At 51.0% G+C, this 19,865-nt stretch overlaps 4 protein-coding genes across 4 annotated transcripts; 1 reads left to right on the top strand and 3 right to left on the bottom strand.

Annotated features, from left to right (window-relative positions):
- Positions 1–1,313: 1,313 nt before the first annotated feature.
- On the bottom strand, positions 1,314–2,199 carry NCS54_00581000 (1-(5-phosphoribosyl)-5-[(5-phosphoribosylamino)methylideneamino] imidazole-4-carboxamide isomerase; the record flags this gene model as incomplete). Its single annotated transcript, XM_053151297.1, has 3 exons — positions 1,314–1,603; positions 1,660–1,849; positions 1,900–2,199. The coding sequence occupies 3 exons, from the start codon at positions 2,197–2,199 to the stop codon at positions 1,314–1,316; spliced, it is 780 nt and encodes a 259-aa protein (XP_053007272.1).
- Positions 2,200–7,447: 5,248 nt separating this feature from the next.
- NCS54_00580900 (Phosphoribosylamine--glycine ligase) lies at positions 7,448–8,790 on the bottom strand (the record flags this gene model as incomplete). Its single annotated transcript, XM_053151296.1, has 2 exons — positions 7,448–7,926; positions 7,980–8,790. The coding sequence occupies 2 exons, from the start codon at positions 8,788–8,790 to the stop codon at positions 7,448–7,450; spliced, it is 1,290 nt and encodes a 429-aa protein (XP_053007271.1).
- A 1,379-nt stretch (positions 8,791–10,169) lies between these two features.
- On the top strand, positions 10,170–12,527 carry NCS54_00580800 (HET domain-containing protein; the record flags this gene model as incomplete). Its single annotated transcript, XM_053151295.1, has 1 exon — positions 10,170–12,527. The coding sequence occupies one exon, from the start codon at positions 10,170–10,172 to the stop codon at positions 12,525–12,527; it is 2,358 nt and encodes a 785-aa protein (XP_053007270.1).
- A 2,231-nt stretch (positions 12,528–14,758) lies between these two features.
- Positions 14,759–17,135, bottom strand: NCS54_00580700 (Catalase; the record flags this gene model as incomplete). Its single annotated transcript, XM_053151294.1, has 6 exons — positions 14,759–15,603; positions 15,653–15,860; positions 15,908–16,270; positions 16,317–16,557; positions 16,603–16,805; positions 16,857–17,135. The coding sequence occupies 6 exons, from the start codon at positions 17,133–17,135 to the stop codon at positions 14,759–14,761; spliced, it is 2,139 nt and encodes a 712-aa protein (XP_053007269.1).
- Between the last annotated feature and the right edge of the window lie 2,730 nt (positions 17,136–19,865).

Here is a 19,865-nt window from a genome sequence, read left to right as displayed (position 1 = left end):
GAAGGCAAGGTAAGTAAGGCGACACGGGGTCGGTTTGTTGAAGAAGGAAACACGCCCTTGGTGTAGGTCAACAGACGACGGCTCTCTCAAAGGCTCGACGACCGACTCGACACAACTGAATATCAGCGATATGTTGCTGTCAAGAAATGCGCAGGTGGGAGAGTGCTATGGCGAGTTGATGTGTTTAAGGGAAGTGGTGTCGAGCCAGGCAGGAGAGTGCGCTGATTGGACGGCAAGAAAACAAACACGGGCTGTGTGCGGAAGGCGTCGCTGGGGCAACAGATGCAAGAGGCGAGCTAGAGTCGGACGTTGGAGACGCTAATCTTTCTGTTACAATGCGCCGGGATGCTAAAAGGCCTACCCCGCCCCTGCTGCAGCGGCTCCCCTCCAGGCGCTGCAGAGAGCTGCCCTCCGCCAGAGCCAGCGTCGCAGCGGTACTGGGCTGCGCGCTACACAGGCCCCGTAGTCGCCATGGCAGCAACGCATCCAGCCGCCGCGCTGGCAGGCCTATTGGTTGGCCATTCTGGCATGATCCTTGGTCATGGGCAGCTACGCAGTGTTTACACTTGTTGTTGTTGCCCAATTAAGCTTCCTCATCATGACGTTTACTTTTGAGTCACCCATGGAGATGCAGAAAGCTTACTGCATGATACCGGGTCTTGTTGGGAGCGAGTCTGATCTTGATGGGACTGGACCTGATCTCGTGCCCACATTCGCATCACACACATACACTCCATTTCTCTCCCAGCTTGCCGGAACTTGAGAAACCTCGAAATCCCCCACTCCTCAATGGATGGCTCCGCTAGTCTTAGACGATGCCTTTGCCATGTCTTGCATCTCGATCTTCCCGAGCGCCAGTTGAGGTCATCTCGGCACTAGACTCTTCTTTGCCGGCATGGGTGTGGCTCAGACAAACAATATCCACACCGTCGCACCCTACACGCCTCGCTTCTTTCGATCAATATTTGTTTCTCTCGCACGCTGGATTGTAAAACTCGGTCCTACCATGTTTAAGCGGGCTTCTGTGGCGGGCTCGTCTATCAGCAGTGTTGCTGCAGCTAAAGTATCCTCGTGACTGGACGCCAGAGTCTGATGTGGTTTCGCATGAACATTTTATATAAATTCTCTGGCTCGAGATTGGAGGTTGCAAAGACCCTGCATTGGCTCGCTGGCACTTTTATTGTCGTATTTATGCGGCCGTCACAAGCTGGTCGCATTGTCGGCCTCGCGCCCGAGACCTTTCAACGCCCTGCTGTGGAGGCTTTGTGAATGACAATCGTCAAGGTCGTCTATAAATGATTTGTTGTTTTCCCTTAATTCCCTTGCCTCTTGTTCCACTCGACGCAATCGTCAAACTTGACCCCTGACCCCCCAAAGCAGTCCAATGCGCTCCCGATTGTGAGGTCCACCTTGCCGTTGCTGAGCCGCTTCACGGCCTCTAGGTCTTCAAGGTGTCGACCACCGCCGGCATAGGTCACAGGAATAGTGCACCACTGGGCGAGCCGCTCCACAAGCTTCTCGTCGATTCCCTTCTGGAGACCCTCGTTGTCGGCGGCGTGGATCAGAAACTCGGCGCAGTAGGGTTCCAGAGCCTTGATGGATTCTGTCTCTGGTGAGCCAATGTTTTGAGACATGTATCTAGACATAATCTAGACATACCTTGATTGACTTCCATGTCGGTGATTGTCTGCCATTTGTTCATGGCCACAAACCAAGAATCCTCGCCGCGGCGACGGCAGCTCAGGTCAATGACCAGCTTGTTCTTGTCACCGCCGAGCGCCTCCAAAACCGCATCCAGTCTTGCCTGACTAAAGCGGCCCTCCGGAAACAGATAGGACGTGATGATGACCTGTCGGGTGAGTAGCTGTTCCTCCCGTGCGAATCGGTCTGATGGCGTACCTTTTCCGCGCCTGCATCCATCCACTCCTTTGCATTCTTGTCGTTGATACCGCCTCCAACTTGAAGACCACCTGGCCAAGCTCGAAGGGCCTCCTTTGCTGGGCCTTCGTTGCCTGGGCCTAGCATGATGACGTGGGCTCCTGAGAGCCCATTGTCCCGGTACAGCTGAGCGAAGTGAGCCGGAGGGTGTTGCGAAACGAAGTTTGTCTGCAGGGCCGACGAAGAACTATCGAGAGTTCCACCGACAATCTGCTTGACCTGACCGGCGTGGAGATCGATACAAGGACGGAAGCGTGTCATGTTGAAGCTTGAAGGCGTCTACAACTTGGGGTGAGTCAAGTAGCAATCTGCTCAGCAAAAAGTTGCAGACAAGGTGGGGTATTGGCGTTTTCAGATCATTGTGCTACATGTCCATGATGTCAATGAGCTTAAATGGCTCTCACTTTGTCTTGCAGGACTTGAAAAATTCATGTAAATACTGTAATAGAAGCAATTAAATGCGTGTTGCTAATGCTCGTTTCTTTGAGTGAGAGGGAGGTCTCCAAACTAGACTGAAATGGCTGTAATGAGCCCTGCAAGCTAAGCTCCATCTCCGCAGTCATGAAAAGTGAATTGCTTTCCTAAAGCGAGAATGAATGCTATGAGTCCCGATCCTGGAAACATGCTTCAAGTGAGAGGTCCATATCCTTCTCTCATCATGTGCCAACCATTATGGTGAATGGCAAAATGTCAAGTTGGCCGATATCGCAAGACCAAGGCTGCGCTCAATTCAATCGCAACCAGTTCAGATCAAATCAATGCAATTCAAGTCGAGATAGTTTTCAATTCAATAATTCAATTACATACAGGCTGATTGATTGAATTATTTCAATCTGAGAGATAAATTTTGTGACGCTTCGTCAATGATGCCTTCTTGGTGTTTTGCGACGGCCGCGCCGCCGAGAACGATCACGTGACTAATCACATGACACAGATCCAACTGAGTCACTTTAGCCTAATCGGATATGATGTAAGGGCACGTGACCCCCCTAGCCGCCATCAATTCAATTCAATCAGTTTAATTTAAACTCGAAAATAGTCTCACCCCTCGATTTTAAACATGCGCAATTCAATTGATGAAAAAGATGGATGGAACTTGAATTGAGCGTAGCCCTGCGCAAGACCCGAGCGAAACCCCATCATGCATGGATCTCATGATGGATCGTGAGCGCAGGCGTTGCTCCTGTTGCACAACGGCAGACAAGAGTGGTGCTCTGGCAAGTTATTTAGGTCATAAAAGTTCCATCATCCAAGTGAGGGTGGGAGATCTTGATTTCCTCTTGGCCTTGCATCCAATCTGGGTCTGTCTTAACTACCCAGGTAGCTTGGGCATATCTTAGTTCATGCATTTTACTACCTTGAGAAATAAAGAGAAGAAGTGGTTTCAAAAAACAGTTTAGAGGTTCAAGTGGGATGTTGTCATTTAGGTCCAGAGTCGCAATTTCCGTCAAAATGCATCTCTTTCAAATAGGGACATGCCAGCGCATAAAACAAGCTTTGCCGCCGCCCCGTACCGAAACCTCGTTATGCGCAACGAGAAGGATGTCATAGTGTCATTTGAAGCCTCCTTCACGGAGCTTTCTCTTTTGACGGAAATTGCGACTCTGGAACTTAGTCCGTGACATCGTAGATGTTTGACCGCCCAGGAGAGCTTTTTGAAGTAAATTGTGACATCTCCACGAAGTGGCCATATTGCCCCTCCGCACCTGTGAATCTAAGTTGGAGAAAATATCTAATCTTGTAGAGGACGCGGGATATTGGACATTCTCGAGAAAACGAATGGGAGACTGTATTTCGAGAGGTGGGTTGGTACGAAAGGACTAAGGTTGCTCATTAAGTTGATTGCAATATATGCAGCGGTGAACGCCACAACAATCCATTTAAGTCTATATCTATCTATACCTAGACTGTAGCCTTTCATATGATAAACACGGGCATCTCTGGCCCCCTTGGACTCTGACCCCCCGGTCTATGGAGAAGGGTAAGGCGCACCGATTGGTTTCGATCAGTGGAACTAAATATCGAGGTTCAACAGCTAAAAGAATTAATTCATACCCTAGGGGGTTCAGAGATTCCCCTGTTTATCTTAAGGTGAGGAGCGGGATGAAGCATCACTGTGGTATGGATAGTATTGTGCCGCCGAGCCTCCTGGTCTTGATGACCCCTTCGCAAAGATCTAATATTTGATTGGGGATTATGTCTTGGCGGATTTCTATGGAAAAAAACACAATCCTCTGGAACTAAGTCTAGCAGTGCTGTGCCTGGAAATGGCGAACTACTGTTGATGCAAACCAGTGTTGTTAAATTGGGCGAGAGGGTGAAGCTCAACCAACTTTCCCTCAAATGCGCACCAAGTTGTATGACTAATAACCTTGTTAAAAGTGGATCCGGAGACGGGTTCTCTGGATTGTGGGCGCCCCAAAACGCTCGGAAATCCCGCAACTCCACGCAAACCTCGTGAGATCAAATTGGAACCCTTCTTTTCAACAACAAGCACCGGTCGAATGGTGTAGTGGTTATCACGTTCGCTTCACAAACTTAATTCGCGAAAGGCCTCGGGTTCGACCCCCGATTCGACCTGTTTCTTTTGCCTGTATTGATCATGACGATCGGGCGATTCTTTTTGGCGTTTTTGGGATTTTCTTCCGCCACCGTTGAGGAACCTCTTCTTTGAGCAATCTCATGATAAAACTGGAGCATCTGGGTCTTGATTTATGCAAAAATGTGTACGTACAAAGCTTTCTGGGAGGTGGGCTCTTCGTGTGGCGGATGGGAGCCCCTGTGCCACCTTCGCCAGCTTGGACTACTCGATAGACCAGTCCCAATGTGTGACTTGTGCATATGCATAAACCGCAACTCTCAGTTCCTTCTATGCGCATGAATTGTGCAACCAAATCCTCCAGCTCTGTTGTGTCCTAGGTCTCCGAGACCTGGCAGGACTCGCTGTTTAACCACAACAAAAACCCACAACTGCTCCCAGCAAAAAGAAATGGTACAGGATGCGAGGATTGAACTCGCGACCTCATCGGAACTTGCGTTGATTGCAGCTGTGAACGATGCGTGATCTTGGAAGAGTTAGTAACGTTGGGATGAACCTCAGAAGCCTCAATGACTTACAACCACTACACCAATCCTGCGATTTGTTGATGTTGCGCTTATCACGAAGACATTATATTCCTTCTGGGAAAACTCATCGACGCATCGCTGGTTGTTTTCTCCCAACATGACGCACTCCGTTGGCTTGCTAGATGCATCATGACTCTTCGCAGAATTAATGGGGGCATCGCAGCTGCTTGATGGATTTGCATTCTACAAGATAACTGCGTCATATATTGGACTAGTGACCTATCATGACTATGGAATGCGCTTCATTAAGCACCTTTAGATGTTGCCAATGTTCGGGTTCTCGTGTTGTCACCGGCCGGTGATAGACATAAGGTTCGGGAATGTGGGGTCAGCCCTTCGGGGCAAACCCCACAACCGTTCCGTGCAGCCCCACGTCCTAAAAATACCACATCTGGGAAGCCAGGAAGGTCCCTGATAGTTTGGGGCCGTTCCTGCATCTATTGCTACTTAGGTAGGTAGGTAACTGAAGATGTCTGGTGTATGTAGAAGAAGCCAGCCAAAGGTATAGTTGATATGTGAAAGGGGAGCCCTGTGACTCGGTAGGTACGTAATTCGAAGACAACTCCCAGTCTTCCACCCCTCCCGCTCGTTCTAGTCATGCCTGGAAGACCTGGCACTAATTGACCTTATCACAACCATGCCTCTCCGACTGTATTACCTCTGCCAAGTTCCAGTTTCTTTGACAGTCTTGGATGATCTCCATCTATCAAGTCAAGCTTCGTCGTTATCTACTGGTCATCAATTCACCTGCAGCCTGCGTTGACCATTTGCCTTGTCCACTGGAGCCGTAAGGTTAGTGCCTATGCAGCATATTAGGTCTCGTTCGACTATTTTCTCGTATCTTAATACCCAGGATAGCTGCCCTGTCTGTAGCCTTGAGACAGCTTTGAAAACGCCCATCACTTGGTGGAGGAGTTCAGCTCGTAACTCAATTCCTTCAGCTTGACCCTTGGACCTTTGCCATAGATCCTATCTTAGTAGCTTGTAGCCATACAGAGGATTTTGACTTTTGCTTGCCAACCTATCATGCACCCTCGGTTCGAAAACACCTATCAAGTCCTGCCTTTATGGAATCTGTACTGAAACTCCACGCGTACACTCTCGTTGAAGTCCTCATCGTCGCATCGCCTGTGGGGTTCCGCCGGCAGGTATTTTCTGCCAGAGTCCTTAAAATTGCCAACGCCTGAATGCTTGGCTTCAAAAAGGTTGATATCCGACGCATATACTTGGCAGATTATGTTAGTTCCACCAGTAGCGAACCGGGGGGAGATGCAAGAGAGACGCTGGTATGCATGAGCCCTTTAGCTTATCCTCCCCTAAAGATAATCAAGAGAGTATAATAAGAATAAGTAAATAAGCTCTAAAGCTTGACCTTTATTATGATATATCTTTAGCTAATTATGATGTTCTGGTGTCGCGTTTATTCCTTAACCCGCCTGCCTACATACGTACCGGCCCTGTATTCTCTCATCCATATGGGCTGGTGGGACTTTTTGAGCTATCTAACGCAAAGAGCGCAGGACAAAATTAGACAAGCACAAGAAGGCAGAATCGCCAAGGTTGGAGGGTGATGTTGAAGGTGCTCGCTGGCATTCATCATAAATGGCGGTTTTCTCCTTTTGGTCCCGCCCTCTAACCTTTTCACTACCATCTTAAGAATGCTCCAGGATTCCATAATTTTCTAGTGATATGTGTGGGAGTCATGGAATGAGTCGATGACGTATGTGTTCGTATTGGTGCTGGCTCAGAATAGAGTGGCTAGTTTGACGCTGTGAGGCTCACCAGATGAACGTCTGAAGGCATTCTTGTTCATCAACCATCGACACCGACGCGAATAGCGACTTGAATTATGTAATGCTAAAGTTTTCCTAAAAGAGATATGATTGGTATATGATTAGCGAGTTTGGTCCCTTCAAAGAGTCGTCCCTTGTCAAAGGACAGCCCAAGGATCGGGTCTGATACGCTAGTCCTCACCAAGGCGACCAAACACCACCTTCAGGGAGGCAAAGGACGTGAATATTCGAGGCTATACTTTGTAGAAACTGCTACCGCGATCATTGAATGTGAAAGCTTCCACATGCTCGTCCGCTGGTGGCCACGGCCACCTTGATCTCCTTCGGCGCAGTGTCACAGCTGACGGACTCCGCCGTGGAGGTCAGTGAAGTGCCTTGTCCGATCCTTTTTTGCATCATCATACTGGTCACTTGAACTAGTTGATGAAGCCAGAACTTGAAAATTTCTATTCACTACGACGACTGCGGCTTGTTTATATCTTCGGTGAGTAACTTCAAAAGGCCGTGTTTCTCGTTCAGGTTGGTAGACATCTAAAATCCAACCTAATTAGTATGACCAGAAATTATCTTCAAAGATTAAAAGATATTACTCACCGAGAAGCAATGTCCTTTCGCGAAAACATGCCGTCAAAGTGAACACTCCTTGTACCCTCGTATGCGGTCTCAACAGCCTCCTGGAGGGTACTTCCCCAGGCGGCGACAGAGAAGACGCGCCCCCCGCCAGTTCTCAAACGGCCGTTTTTGTCTCTGAAAGTACCGGCATGGAAAACTTGAACATCCTTGGGGCACGTTTGGAGAGTGATTGGCACTCCTGTTACATACCTCCCTGGGTACCCCTGAGAAGCAACAACCACATTGCATGCGAAGCCTGAGCGCATGCTCAAGTTGACTTGACCAAGAGTTCCTGAGGTACATGCGAGAAGAACAGCAGCGAGGTCTGTATCTTCCGAGAGGAGCATCATGGCGCTCTGCGTTTCTGGGTCCCCAAACCGCACGTTGTACTCGATGACCTTGGGCCCTTGGGGCGTGATCATGACACCTGTGAACAAAAGCCCAACAAAGGGGCGCCCTGAAGCTTGAATTAGCATCTTTGTATGACTCACGAGTTCCATGTTTACCCACCCTCCTTTTCAAGTCCGTCGAACGTGGGCTGTAGGATGGACCTGTCAATCTCATCCAGGACATCCTGAGTTGCAAAAGGGACTGGCGAGTAGACGCCCATGCCTCCAGTGTTTGGCCCCTTGTTTCCCTCAAAGACGCGCTTATGATCTTGTCCTGGAGGAAGAGATCGGAAAGTCTTGCCATCGCTAAAGGTCAGGATGCTGATCTCGTCTCCTTCCATGAACTCCTCAATCACTACAGAAGAGCCAGCAGCCGAAAACTTTCCATCAGCTTTCATGATGCTGTCGAGCTCGGACAAGGCCTCCTGCTTTGTTTCAGGTAGCACGACTCCTTTTCCAGCGGCGAGGCCGTCGGCTTTGATGACGACTCGATGGTCTGCCTCCTGGACATAGGTCTTTGCGCTCTCGATGTCGTCAAAGTTCCGATATGCGGCAGCAGGAATATTGTACTTGGCCATAAAATCTTTTGCGAAAGTCTTAGATCCCTCGAGCTCAGCCGCTTCTTTTGTTGGAGCAAAACATGGGATGCCCACGTCTTTGAAGAGGCCCTCGATGCCATCAACGACGGCGTCATCAGGTCCAACAACGACGAGACCAACTCCGATTTCTATCGCAAGCTCAGCTAGTTGACGGTAGTCTGTTGCCTCAAAATTGGTTTCGAGGTTCGAGACTTTGGGGTGAACTTGATCTGTTCCCGCATTCCCAGGAAAGACGAGCACCTTTTTGACTGAAGGCGCCTGGCTCAACTTCCAGGCAAGGGCATGTTCCCGCGCACCCTTTCCAACGAGGAGAACAATGAGATTATCTGCCATGGTGATTTGAGTATGGTTAAGAGTCTTCAGATGGGTCTGAGGTGAGAGGGTGAGTAAGCGATCCGATGAGAGAAAGTCCTTGTCTGAAAGAAAAGCCCCAATCACGGTTTTTGTGAGAATTAATGGCTAAATGCTAACTGTGCTTTTTTTTTCTTGGCTGAGGCCTTAACCTCGAGCACCATGTGTGCAGACTCGGCACTGAATCTACTTTGACTTCTGGCCGACTCCGACGGTTGCTTATATTGGTGGGTGATTGTAACTTGATGCCATCGTGTCGCGGTCATTCACTATACAAGAGTACTCTCGCTTTCACGTCATTTAAAGAATATGCCATCAGGCTCCACGCTTGACTGATGATAGTGACAAAGACCACGTCCCGCCCTTCCTCTGGAAGCACGCCATACTAGGATGGATTGGAGATGCTGGCAGCAGCCAACAAGTCCTGGTATTTGAACCGATATACCTACTCATCGGAAATAGCGTCTGAAGATCCACGACTGGTCCTAAGATGGTACAGCAGAGACACATGCCTATGTCAGGCGGGCATATTCGCCTCACCGCCGCTTGCTCAGGATATCTGCAAGGGAGGACAGAAGTGTCCCCGCTATCGAGCTCGGCTCACTTTATATGCTTAAACCATCACACTCTGAGGAAAATATAATGCGATATTTAGAACAGGAATGATAAACATGGTCATAAATATGCTATATTCTCTTCTCTGTTTATGATAATTCTTGAAAAAGATTACCTCATTTAAGGCTTCATAATGATCATTACTTGCTGAATCCTTAGGTAACAGTTTAGCCCAAGAAGCGGCACTTCGGTGATTCCTAAAGGCGGCAACTTCCTTGTAGGACTTGTAAACGGTGACAAAGGTCGATTTCCGGGAAAGACGAGGGGCAGTGCTGGCGGGGTAGGGGTCCTCTGGATGTAACCATTGAGGGCAAGAGGGAAAAAGAAGGATCCACGCTTGCATCAATCGCGGGCGAGTCTTTTGGATATGCTATTAAAAGCCTTTGAAGCTATTCACAGCTTGGTAGATCTTACTCTGATGATCATTTGCACATGGCCAATGGCAATCTTTAGCACCATAGTAGCTCCCTTTCGGCCCGTTGCTGGGATGACGACGCTTGGCTTTTGTTTGGGTCACTCGACCTCTGACCAATCAGATTCAAGCGCTGTGCACCCTGCGCAAAAAAGCTGAGGGGCTTGACCGACTGCGACATGACGACCATCAGCCCAGCCCAAGTCCAAGCCCACGCCCAAACATGATCTTCACTGTCGCGTTGCGCGGCACATTTTGATCATTATTTGAACCTCTGATCTGATCTTGCCAACTCTGGCATGCGCTCCTAACTTGTACTTGTCCTGCCGAGACCATGCCCAACGGGAGCCGCTCTCGCGACCCCCGCGACACCGACTCTCGCGATCCCCGAGATGCCGACTCTCCAGAGCGAGACCGCGACCGCGAGCGGGACCGTGATCGGGACCGTGACCGAGACCGAGATTTGGATAGAGACCGCGATCGAGACTTGGACAGAGATTTAGACACAGACCTTGATCGCGACTATGACCGTGATCATGACCGCGATAGAGATCATGATCGAGACCGCAATCGGGATAGAGACAGGGACAGAGACCGAGATCGAGACAGGGACAGGGACAGGGATAGAGACAGAGATAGGGACCGCGATAGGGATCGGGATAGGGACAGAGATCGCGACAGAGATAGGCATCGCGAGAAAGACCGCGTCATCCCTCGAGAACCTCGCGCTCGAGATCATCCGCCTAGCAAGCGCAACAGCATTACCGACCGCCTCCTCGGCTCTTTCAGAGCTGCTCGCGGCGGCGACAAGGGCGGTCACGGACATGGCAACAATCACCCACCGCAAGTGGCCTCGTCCATCGGGCGGCGCGCCTCATCCGTCGTCAAAGGTAGTCCCATCCCTCGCATCAAGGAGTGGCTGGACACCTGCAACGCCGACCACAACCACCACTGCGCCATCTCCTCCGAGACCGAGGTCACCACGTGGCATCCGACATATCTCATCAACGTCGTCGAGCGCCGCCTCGTTAAAGGGACTCCCAAGGACCGGTATCTCGCTCTGAGCTACGTCTGGGGCCCGCGCCACAACACCACGCCCCAGATGTACACCCAACTGCTGCAGTCCAACGTCGAGGCTTTCCAGGACACCTTGCCCAATACTGATATCCCGCAAACCTTCCTCGACGCCATGTGGCTAGCCAAGAAGCTGGGCATTCGACACATCTGGATTGATCGACTGTGCATCATTCAGGATAGCCCGGAAGAGATGGAGGACAATGTCAAGCACATGGCATACGTCTTTGCCAATGCCTACCTCACCATCGTCGCGGCCTCTGGCGATGTCAATTCTGGATTGGTTTCTCTCAACCCCAGACGTTCTTCTGTGCGCAACATGAGGCCTGGGAACAACAACCATCAAGATCTGGTAGTGGCTTCGCCTTGGTACTCGCGGGGCTGGACGCTCGTTGAACGTCTCTACTCCCGGCGCTGCGTCTTCTTCTTTGAGGACGCCGTTACCTGGGAGTGTCACTGCGAGACATGGCAGGGGAGTCCAAATAGTGTCATGAAGAAGCTCAAGGGGAATCGTCAAGGATGCACCGGATCCATCCCTGACGCGATTTTCGCTTACCAGCATTCACCTTGGCCCGACCTCGACGAGTATGCTCGCATCGTCATGGATTACAGCGCGAGAAAGCTGACTCACGTTGACGATACTCTGCCTGCGTTCTCCGGCATCACGCATGTCCTCTCGCGCTCATTCCCAGGAGGCTTCGTCTTCGGCATGCCTATAATGTTTCTGGACATCGCTCTCTTGTGGCGTCCCCACGCCTCAATCCGCCGAAGGGCCCTGCCAAAACCGCCATTCCTCCCCTCTTGGTCCTGGATGGGATGGTGGTTCGACAACATTCCAGTCGATCTGACACTATGGAGAGCCGCGGCAGACTACGTCGAGGAGGCCCGCTCGGGGAAGCGCGGCCAGGAATTAAAGCGGTACAAGTCTGCGCACCCGTTCCGCATCAGGCCGACCGTCACCTGGAGCCTCACGAACCGGGCCGCCACCGTGCCCCTCATGAACACGGGCCTCCAGTACCGGGAGCTCCGGGGCCGGAGGAGCCCCACTTCCGACCTCCCCCCGGGTTGGTCCCGCTCCGGCTCCTACTATAAACACGACAGCGATGAGTCGGCGCTCTTCAAATACCCCATCCCGGTCGAGGATCCTCCTGAGACAAACAGCTACGAGCCGCCTGTGGGCGAGCAGGCCTACCCCGTGCCGATGCTCTCATTCCGAACAACAACGGGTCATTTCGAGGTTGATTTCCTCTCCACGCTCGCTCACCGCGACCGACCGAACCCGCCCCTTGCCGTGGGGAACATCTGGGGCAAGACGAACAAGTGGGCGGGCCAGTTTCGGGCGCACGACGGCTGGCTGGGCGTGCAGTCGTCCAACTACGACGGCGAGGAGCGCCTCGAGTTCATCGCCGTGTCGACAGCCACAGAGCGAAGGGGTTCGCACGTCTTTGACACAGAGCTGTTCGAGGAACACATGGACGCCGACGAGATGATCGACATTGTCAATGTCCTGTGGATTGAGCGCATCGGCGAGGTTGCGTACCGCAGGGGGATTGGCCACATCCTGCTCAAGGCGTGGGAAGCGCAGGCCAAGGAGGAAGTAGGGGTTCTACTCGGGTAGGAGGGAGGAATCTTGATAGCGAGGTGTTGGCGTTTGGAGTTGGATAGCTGATCTTGTTTGATGAGAGAGGGGTGGATCTTTTGTCTAGGAACCATGATGCTCATGACTTTTTGAGAGATATGCTCAGTTCTTTTTCACGAACCCTTCTGGAGATGTAGGTGAAGCAATGGAGAATTTTGATGAACCGTATACGCCTGACATAGTACACAGAGAAGCCATCCCGATGCATGATGAAAGGAGACGATATTTAGCATTCTATTAAGGCTATCCTTAGTATACGTTAGTAATGTTTCTTAATTCTCCTCTCTAATAGGAATCTTAAAATGAGATAATAGCAATCAAAATAGAGCCTAGTTTTATGATGAGACAGGAAGACGCTATGCTATAGGTATACATGAATATGCCCCCAGGCTCCTTCCATATTGGCGTCCCTGTCGTCCCTGTCGCGAGTATTCTCCCCTCCCTTCTGGCGGTTGGTGTTCTCGATGGGGGATGAATTCCCTTTTTCGTGAGTGTTCTCACCGTTGTGAGCTTTCTCGGGAGGATGGAGGGGCGTCCTATCGAGAGCGTTCTCGGGATGGGGAGGGCATCCTGGCGAGTATTCTCGGAGAGGGGGTCCTGGCGAGTATTCTCGGGATGGGGAGGGCATCCTGGCGAGTATTCTCGGAGGGGGCGTCCTCTTCATGCGCTTTACAGCGCGCTTCGACTATTATAGCTCTATTAGCATTGTAATGCCCACACAAGGAATGATAGAAACTTACGACGTGTCCACTGGTCGTGGATCCTCCTCCTCGTCCTCCTCCCCGGCGGCTGCCGCCACCGTCGCCTGCGCCTGGGGCGCAGTAGTTATTCACAGTCACTGACTGGGAATCACCGAAGTTTTGAATTGTATCTATAAATGATTAGAAAATCCTCATCAAACTGTCAAGATGGCCATCTGCTGGCCTGAAACTCATGGTGTGGCTAAATGGCCTTGCGAGAATGAAAATGACGGCAACAGTGCAGCGCGTTGAGGCCTCAAAAACCATGCGGGCAAAGAAAAGACAGAAGGGTAGAAAGCAGAGAAACAGAAGTAGAGCAAAGGGGGAAAACACTCGGAAGGGAGTCAGGAGGGTGCACGTTGGGGCATGGTAGGTACCTAGGTGCAATCCCAATCGAGGTCTGTGAATGCCCTCACGAGCAGGAAAACCGCCACCTTGGGACGCAGCGAAAGCGACAGCATAGTTGATGTTGGGGTCAAAATGATCCCGCAAAGCGAGAAAGGGGAAAGGAAAGCAAGTAAAGCTCAAGGCATCCAGGGGGATGAGGGCGAGGCATCTTGGGGCAAGCGGGTAAGAAGCAAAGAGGCAACTCACCGGCGTCAGGTTGATGATGACTGGGGAAGAAATGAAGAAGAGGAGAGGCAGCCAGAGATTTTCGTTGTGTGCCGTGCGGCTAGGGCTAGACCTGATGATCCTTATGATGAGGTGGTCGCCAGTACCAAACCTCGAGCGTCACAAAGCAGATAGAAAAAGGAGGGGGACGAAGCGATGATGGAAGAGGAATGATTGGAAGAGGAATGATTCATCCGAGCTGATCTTGAGGCACATTTATAGGTGAGGGGATCCTTCCGGGCCTCTTCCCTACCTAGGTAGGTAGGTAGGCAGGCAGGTACCAGAATCTCCCCTTCCATCGTACCTTCCCAACTGGTAAACAGGTTTTCGTGAGGTTTGTTACACTGCTACAGTGGCTCTGCTAGGGAGACAATGAACATTTACCTTCATCAATCTGACGCCTTGATGAGAGTGAATGGTCAAAATTTGGAAATAATGGGAGAAAGGTGATCGACGGGAGGAGCATTTTATCTTGTTCATTGTACTGTAGGGTCTTCGTAACGGCCAGCAACCGATGGAAGACGAAAGCCGGCGAACTCTGGCGATATCTTGTGGGCAAACCAAAGAGAGGAGCCCAGTTCTTGCGTCCGGATCATTGCTCAATTCAAAATGGAACCTCAAGGTAGGAGGATGCTGCTTCTTCAGGGGCAAAAGTTAACGATATAGTCCAGTTCTCTTACCTAGACCCAGAACCGGCTTGCAAACTGAGAGCGGTGTAAGAAAGTCAACATTAAGCGGGACTCCACAGGAGTTATTTCTTTCCTTAGATCTGTTTCTACTATACTAAGATTACTTTTGCATAAGAATTGAAGAGATGTTGAAGAGGATTGACTAAGGGTAGCTATTTAGTCTTGGATCTCATTCATCAAGGGGGAAGCGGTTAGTAAACCTAAAGGTCGCCAGACCATCCTTGAGGTTCTCGACGATGGTATTTACGTCGCTTGCCAGATACACGCCATCTCCCTTGCCCACTCCCGCCGCCTTGGCCGCCTCTCTTGCGCTTCCAATGAAACCAACCGGCTTTCCCCAGTGATATCCGTCGACAATGATCTGTGTAGGTCTACCTGGAGGGAAGAGAGTTGACTTCTTGTCGCTGAAGAGCGACTCAGCACCGCTGGCGACAACGATGGTATCAAAATCAACAGCTTCAGCAGCAGTGTAGGCCATTTCGACATCGTCACCGAGGACTTCACCCACAATCGTCACAGTCACCTTGTCCTTTGCTAGTGCATCTTTGAGGACCTTGGCTTGCTTGATTGAGTTGCCCGAGTCTGTCGATGCTAGGACTCCAACTGTCAGCGTCGCGATGCTGGGCAATTTGGTCCCGAAAATGGATATTCCAGCCGTTTTGTTGTTGTGATAGTATATCAAGTCAGCGTCAGGGGCTTTTAGACCCAATGCCTTGCCCACCCTGACCGCAATATCGTGACTGATCCTGTTTAGCTGGCGGAGAACGTTCTTCTTGACCTCCTCAGACTTCAGGTGGCTCATCTCGAAGCGAATCGCGTTGATTAGGAACTGCTGCTCAACCTTTGTCAAGGAGTTGTAAAACAGTCGAGGTTGACTCCAGTGATCTGCAAAGGTGGAGGCTCTTGCGCGCACCAGGTTCCCGGAGACTTTTCGGCCAGGGGCAGTGAAAAAGCCTTTGCCTTGGGTCTGATTCGCTTGCAGAGGGTAACCCTTGTTGAGGGTGTTGGGAGTGTCTGAAACTGTCAGCTAGGTGTTGCTGGCGAAGGAGGTGGAATGTCTTACATGCAGCCGTATTTCTATGGATAAAATTCTGACCAGCTCCATCTCTGTTATTGTTGTGGATAGGGGCCACTGGTCGGTTGATAGGTAGCTGCTCAAAGTTGGGGCCCCCGTGACGGTTCAGCTGGGTGTCGAGGTATGAAAAGATTCGCCCCTGCAGCAGAGGATCTTCGGTGAAATCAATGCCGCGCACGATGTGGCCGGGTTGAAACTATACATATCAGCAGTGTCTCAAGTCGCAGCTCACGTGAAACATACCATGATCTGCTCCGTCTCGGCGAAATAGTTGACTGGATTCGCGTCCAGTTTCATGACGCCGAGACGCTGAAGGGGAACAAACTCCTCAGGAATGATCTTGGTAGGATCGAGTACATCGAAGCCAAACGCGAGGGCCTGGTCCTCGTCAAAGATCTGCGCGCATAGCTCCCACTCGGGCCCGTTACCAGACTCGATGGCGCTCCAGAGGTCGGCGCGGTGGTAGTCGGCGTTCTTGCCAGCGATGTGCTGGGCTTCATCCCACACGAGACTCGCTCTTCCCTGCTTGGTCTTCCAGTGCCACTTGACGAACTTGGTGTCACCGTCATCCGTCACCAAGCGAAAGGTGTGCACGCCGAAGCCATCCTACCCGCGTTAGATCTCGTCGTTGAATCTGGGTCGGTTGACTCACCATGTGCCTATAGCTTCTCGGGATACCATTGCCGGCCATTGCCCAGAACAGAGTGTGAAGAGTGGTCGTTTGCTGGCTGAAAAAGTCCCATGCTGCGTCGTGGGCTGAGGCAGCTTGCGGGATCTCGCTATCAGGGGAGGGCTTGACCGCGTGGATGAGATCAGGGAATTGAATTGCATCCTGAATGAAGAAGACAGGAATATTGTTCCCAACGATGTCAAAGTTGCCCTCGTCGGTGTAGCTGTAATACTCAGTACATGGGCATTATCTCCGACGTTGCACTTACAACCGGGTCGCAAAACCATGGACATCACGCGCCGTATCCGCGCTACCCCTCGAACCGGCTACGGTCGAGAAGCGAACAAAGGTCGGAGTCTTTTTGCCTCTAGAGCCGAGAAACGAAGCCGCGGTAACGTTGCTGTAGTCGCCGTAGCTGGTAAAGGTTCCATAGGCACCAGCACCCCGGGCATGGACAGCACGCTCGGGGACCTGCATCAAGCAGTCAGTACCACGGCATCATTCTGCTCAAGGGGTACATACTCGTTCGTGATCGAAATGAGTGATCTTTTGGCGAAAGATAAAGTCTTCCAGCAGGCTTGGGCCACGCTCTCCGGCTTTGAGGCTCTCCTGATCCTCAAAAGGGCCGCCGACATCTGAGCTGAGGTACCCCTTGCTATCGTCGACTTCGTATTCCTTCAAGTGGTCACGGGAGGATTGTTCATCTCGGGCTGCGAGATGATGATCCGGATCAGCAAAGGGGCACTGTCCAACCGACAGAGCAACAAGACCGAAAGAGACAATGAGCTTAGACGACACCATGTTTGCAGCTGGGAGTCGACAGGCAAAACACGCTTGAACCACACAGAAGTGAGTCAGTCAAAGACGGGTTCTAGTCTTCTACTTATAGTTTGTCAGGGCCAGAGACAAACAGTGAGACCCGAGTGAAATTTCCCCGATGGCCTAGAGAGCATGATCATGCCGTGGCCACGAATACAAAGTGATGCAAACCGGATCTCCGGGTGACGAGTGAATGATGAGGTGTCATCATTCGGCAAGAATCGTAAGGTCACTCAAGCAGTACTCTGCCATTGAGGGCTTGTATCCCCGGTGAGGTCATAAAAATAGCTTCATGTTGCTTCTTGGCAGCAGTAGTCCCGTATCTCTGAGCTCATTTGTGTGATGGGAAGGGATACTGCTGCATTGATCCCTGTCTACCTACCTAGGACGAGGGAGGCAAAGATGAAGGGAGTCAGCCACGAACAACAATGTAGCTGTAGTTTGCGAGGAACAAGTTGCTAGCGCGTGATGTCTCGGGATATACCATGCTTCCAGCAAGGGTGCGGCAGTGAAACCACAGCTTTCCGTGATACAGTGAGGGGATAAAAGTCTCACTGAGTTTTCAGGGCCACCTGGTTTGTGTAAGATGGGGGATTTTAGACTACGAATTTGCCATTGTGGAATTTGGCATCAACTACTTATTCAAGGTCAGGCCCAATAATTAATTCTTTGAGAACATCTGGGCAGCCTGGCATGTGGGCGAAAGGAAACAAAGACCAGTCCTCACATGGAACTCCCATGACACGAGCAGAGTTAAGGTCTTTCACCCGTGTCTTGAGATGTTTGCTGTCCCCCACAGAGCTCAGGTCACGACAAACCTGCGCATCTCTGCCTACTTAACTTGGCATGCAAACAGGGGAAGATGCCCAAGAATAGCATTCCCCTGTGGGTTTCAATGGAACGTTGTGACGCCTTGATGGCTCAAGGAAACTCATGAAAGGAAGTGCCGCATCATGGAAGATGAACCGCTCTGTCAATGGGTCTCGGATATGATGACAGAATAAGACGAGTTTCTATGCCGTCGATCGACAAAACGAATGAGGCCGAGAGTGGATGATTCGGATGCCCAATCAGAGAAGCCAAGTTGACAATACGAAGCGGCTCATGAATAAGGTACAGTAACACCACTACCGCCGATGCGCCATGGTTATGTGCCGAGATGCAGGTGTGATCACTCGAAGCGCCGGGGAAGAGTGACAGAAGCTCGGGTGACGACCTCTATTGGAGGAACGTCTGATGTATGTGACGGATATGAATAGAATCGAAGGACAAGAATAGAAACCACGAGGGAGTTTCTTGTATCACTATCACTGACTTTGGATGGAAACAACCGAGGCTCTGTACCCAAGTCGCTGGGAGATGAGATGTTTCTGATCGTCAGTGAGCTAGACATTTTGCGGGGACATGGATACCTTGGCGGGAATAGCTTCAGGGATGGTCCACAGGCAAGGAGAGAAATCTCCGATGAGTGCAGAGCAGCCAGTCATATAGGTGGGCATTCATGTCCTTCAATAGATGTGCAGAAATGATGATAAATGGGTTTATCATGGGTTGAAATTTGACCGGGGGGGCTCACGCAGCCTTTTTTTGACTTGGAAATCTGGCCTCGGGGAACAAAAAACACCGGGCTGGCTCGCAGCCAAAACCGCAGCAAATAGGTGGGATCCTGTCCGGTTTTTTGTTTCCCCCTAGCCTGTTCTCGCGGGTGTGAAGAAATGCTCCTCGGCTTCACTGCAATTTTAAACCCCTCCGAGGGGACTAGATATCTAGCAATTGTCAACACTTGGCCCTGTAGTGGCATGCACTCGTCTGTATACAAAGCAATCTGGTGAAAGGATTTCACTGATTTAAATTATTAACAGGATTCTTCCTGCTTTCACTGCTCAAACACGGAGTTGTACAAAAGCAGACCTGGCTTGCAACCAGGAGTTAGATGGTTGACACTAGCAAGAAACCAGTATCAGGGAATCAATACACAAACAAGCTACATATAGGTTGAGCACGAGCATTATCACCTCTCTGGCTGCTAGAGCTTCCAACCCAAGTCAAAAGGGCCTCATGAGACTAGGGGGACAGGGCTTCAGAGCAACTCAACAGAAATAACACAACCGTAACACAACTGAAAGGGCAACCATCCACAACTGAGCTGACGTGGTTCCCCTCTTGTTCGTGCCGCAATTCAATCTCAAGCGTCCCCACTACCATCACCACCCCCGGCCCGGGGAACCATCATGCTTATTCCCGTCTTGCGCTATCACTGCTAACGGGATCGTCTCCGTCAGTCTCGGGGCATTATGACTGGACCAAGAGGCCATCGTCAACAGTTGGCGCCGCACCGCTTGCGGGAATTCCCGCATTTGGGTTCAACGGCGCTGGAGTGCCACGCCTTTGACAGGTCTGGCTGTCGATCACGAGATATGGGCATGGTATGATGGCTTCTGAGGTTCAAATCGATAGTTGACGCTCATGGGCGTGCCAAGTCTCAAAGGAATGAACATTCAACCTCGCTCGAGCTAGATCGTCAAGATTTCATCATCGACAGAGCTGGTGCCGTTCCAAAACTCAACCAGAGAGGCTGGACTCCTCGATAAAGCTCTTTGTGCCAAGCCTCCCAGCCGTCAAGGGCCCTGTCAACCTCCGCCTTTGGCAGGTGTTGGGCCAAGCACATGGGACGACCCTGGCCATACAACGCCTGAGGTCTGTCCACCAGCT

This window comes from Fusarium falciforme, chromosome 4 (genome assembly GCF_026873545.1).
Source record: "Fusarium falciforme chromosome 4, complete sequence".
NCBI lineage: Eukaryota > Fungi > Ascomycota > Sordariomycetes > Hypocreales > Nectriaceae > Fusarium > Fusarium falciforme.
This window is presented reverse-complemented; position numbering and strand designations above follow the sequence as displayed.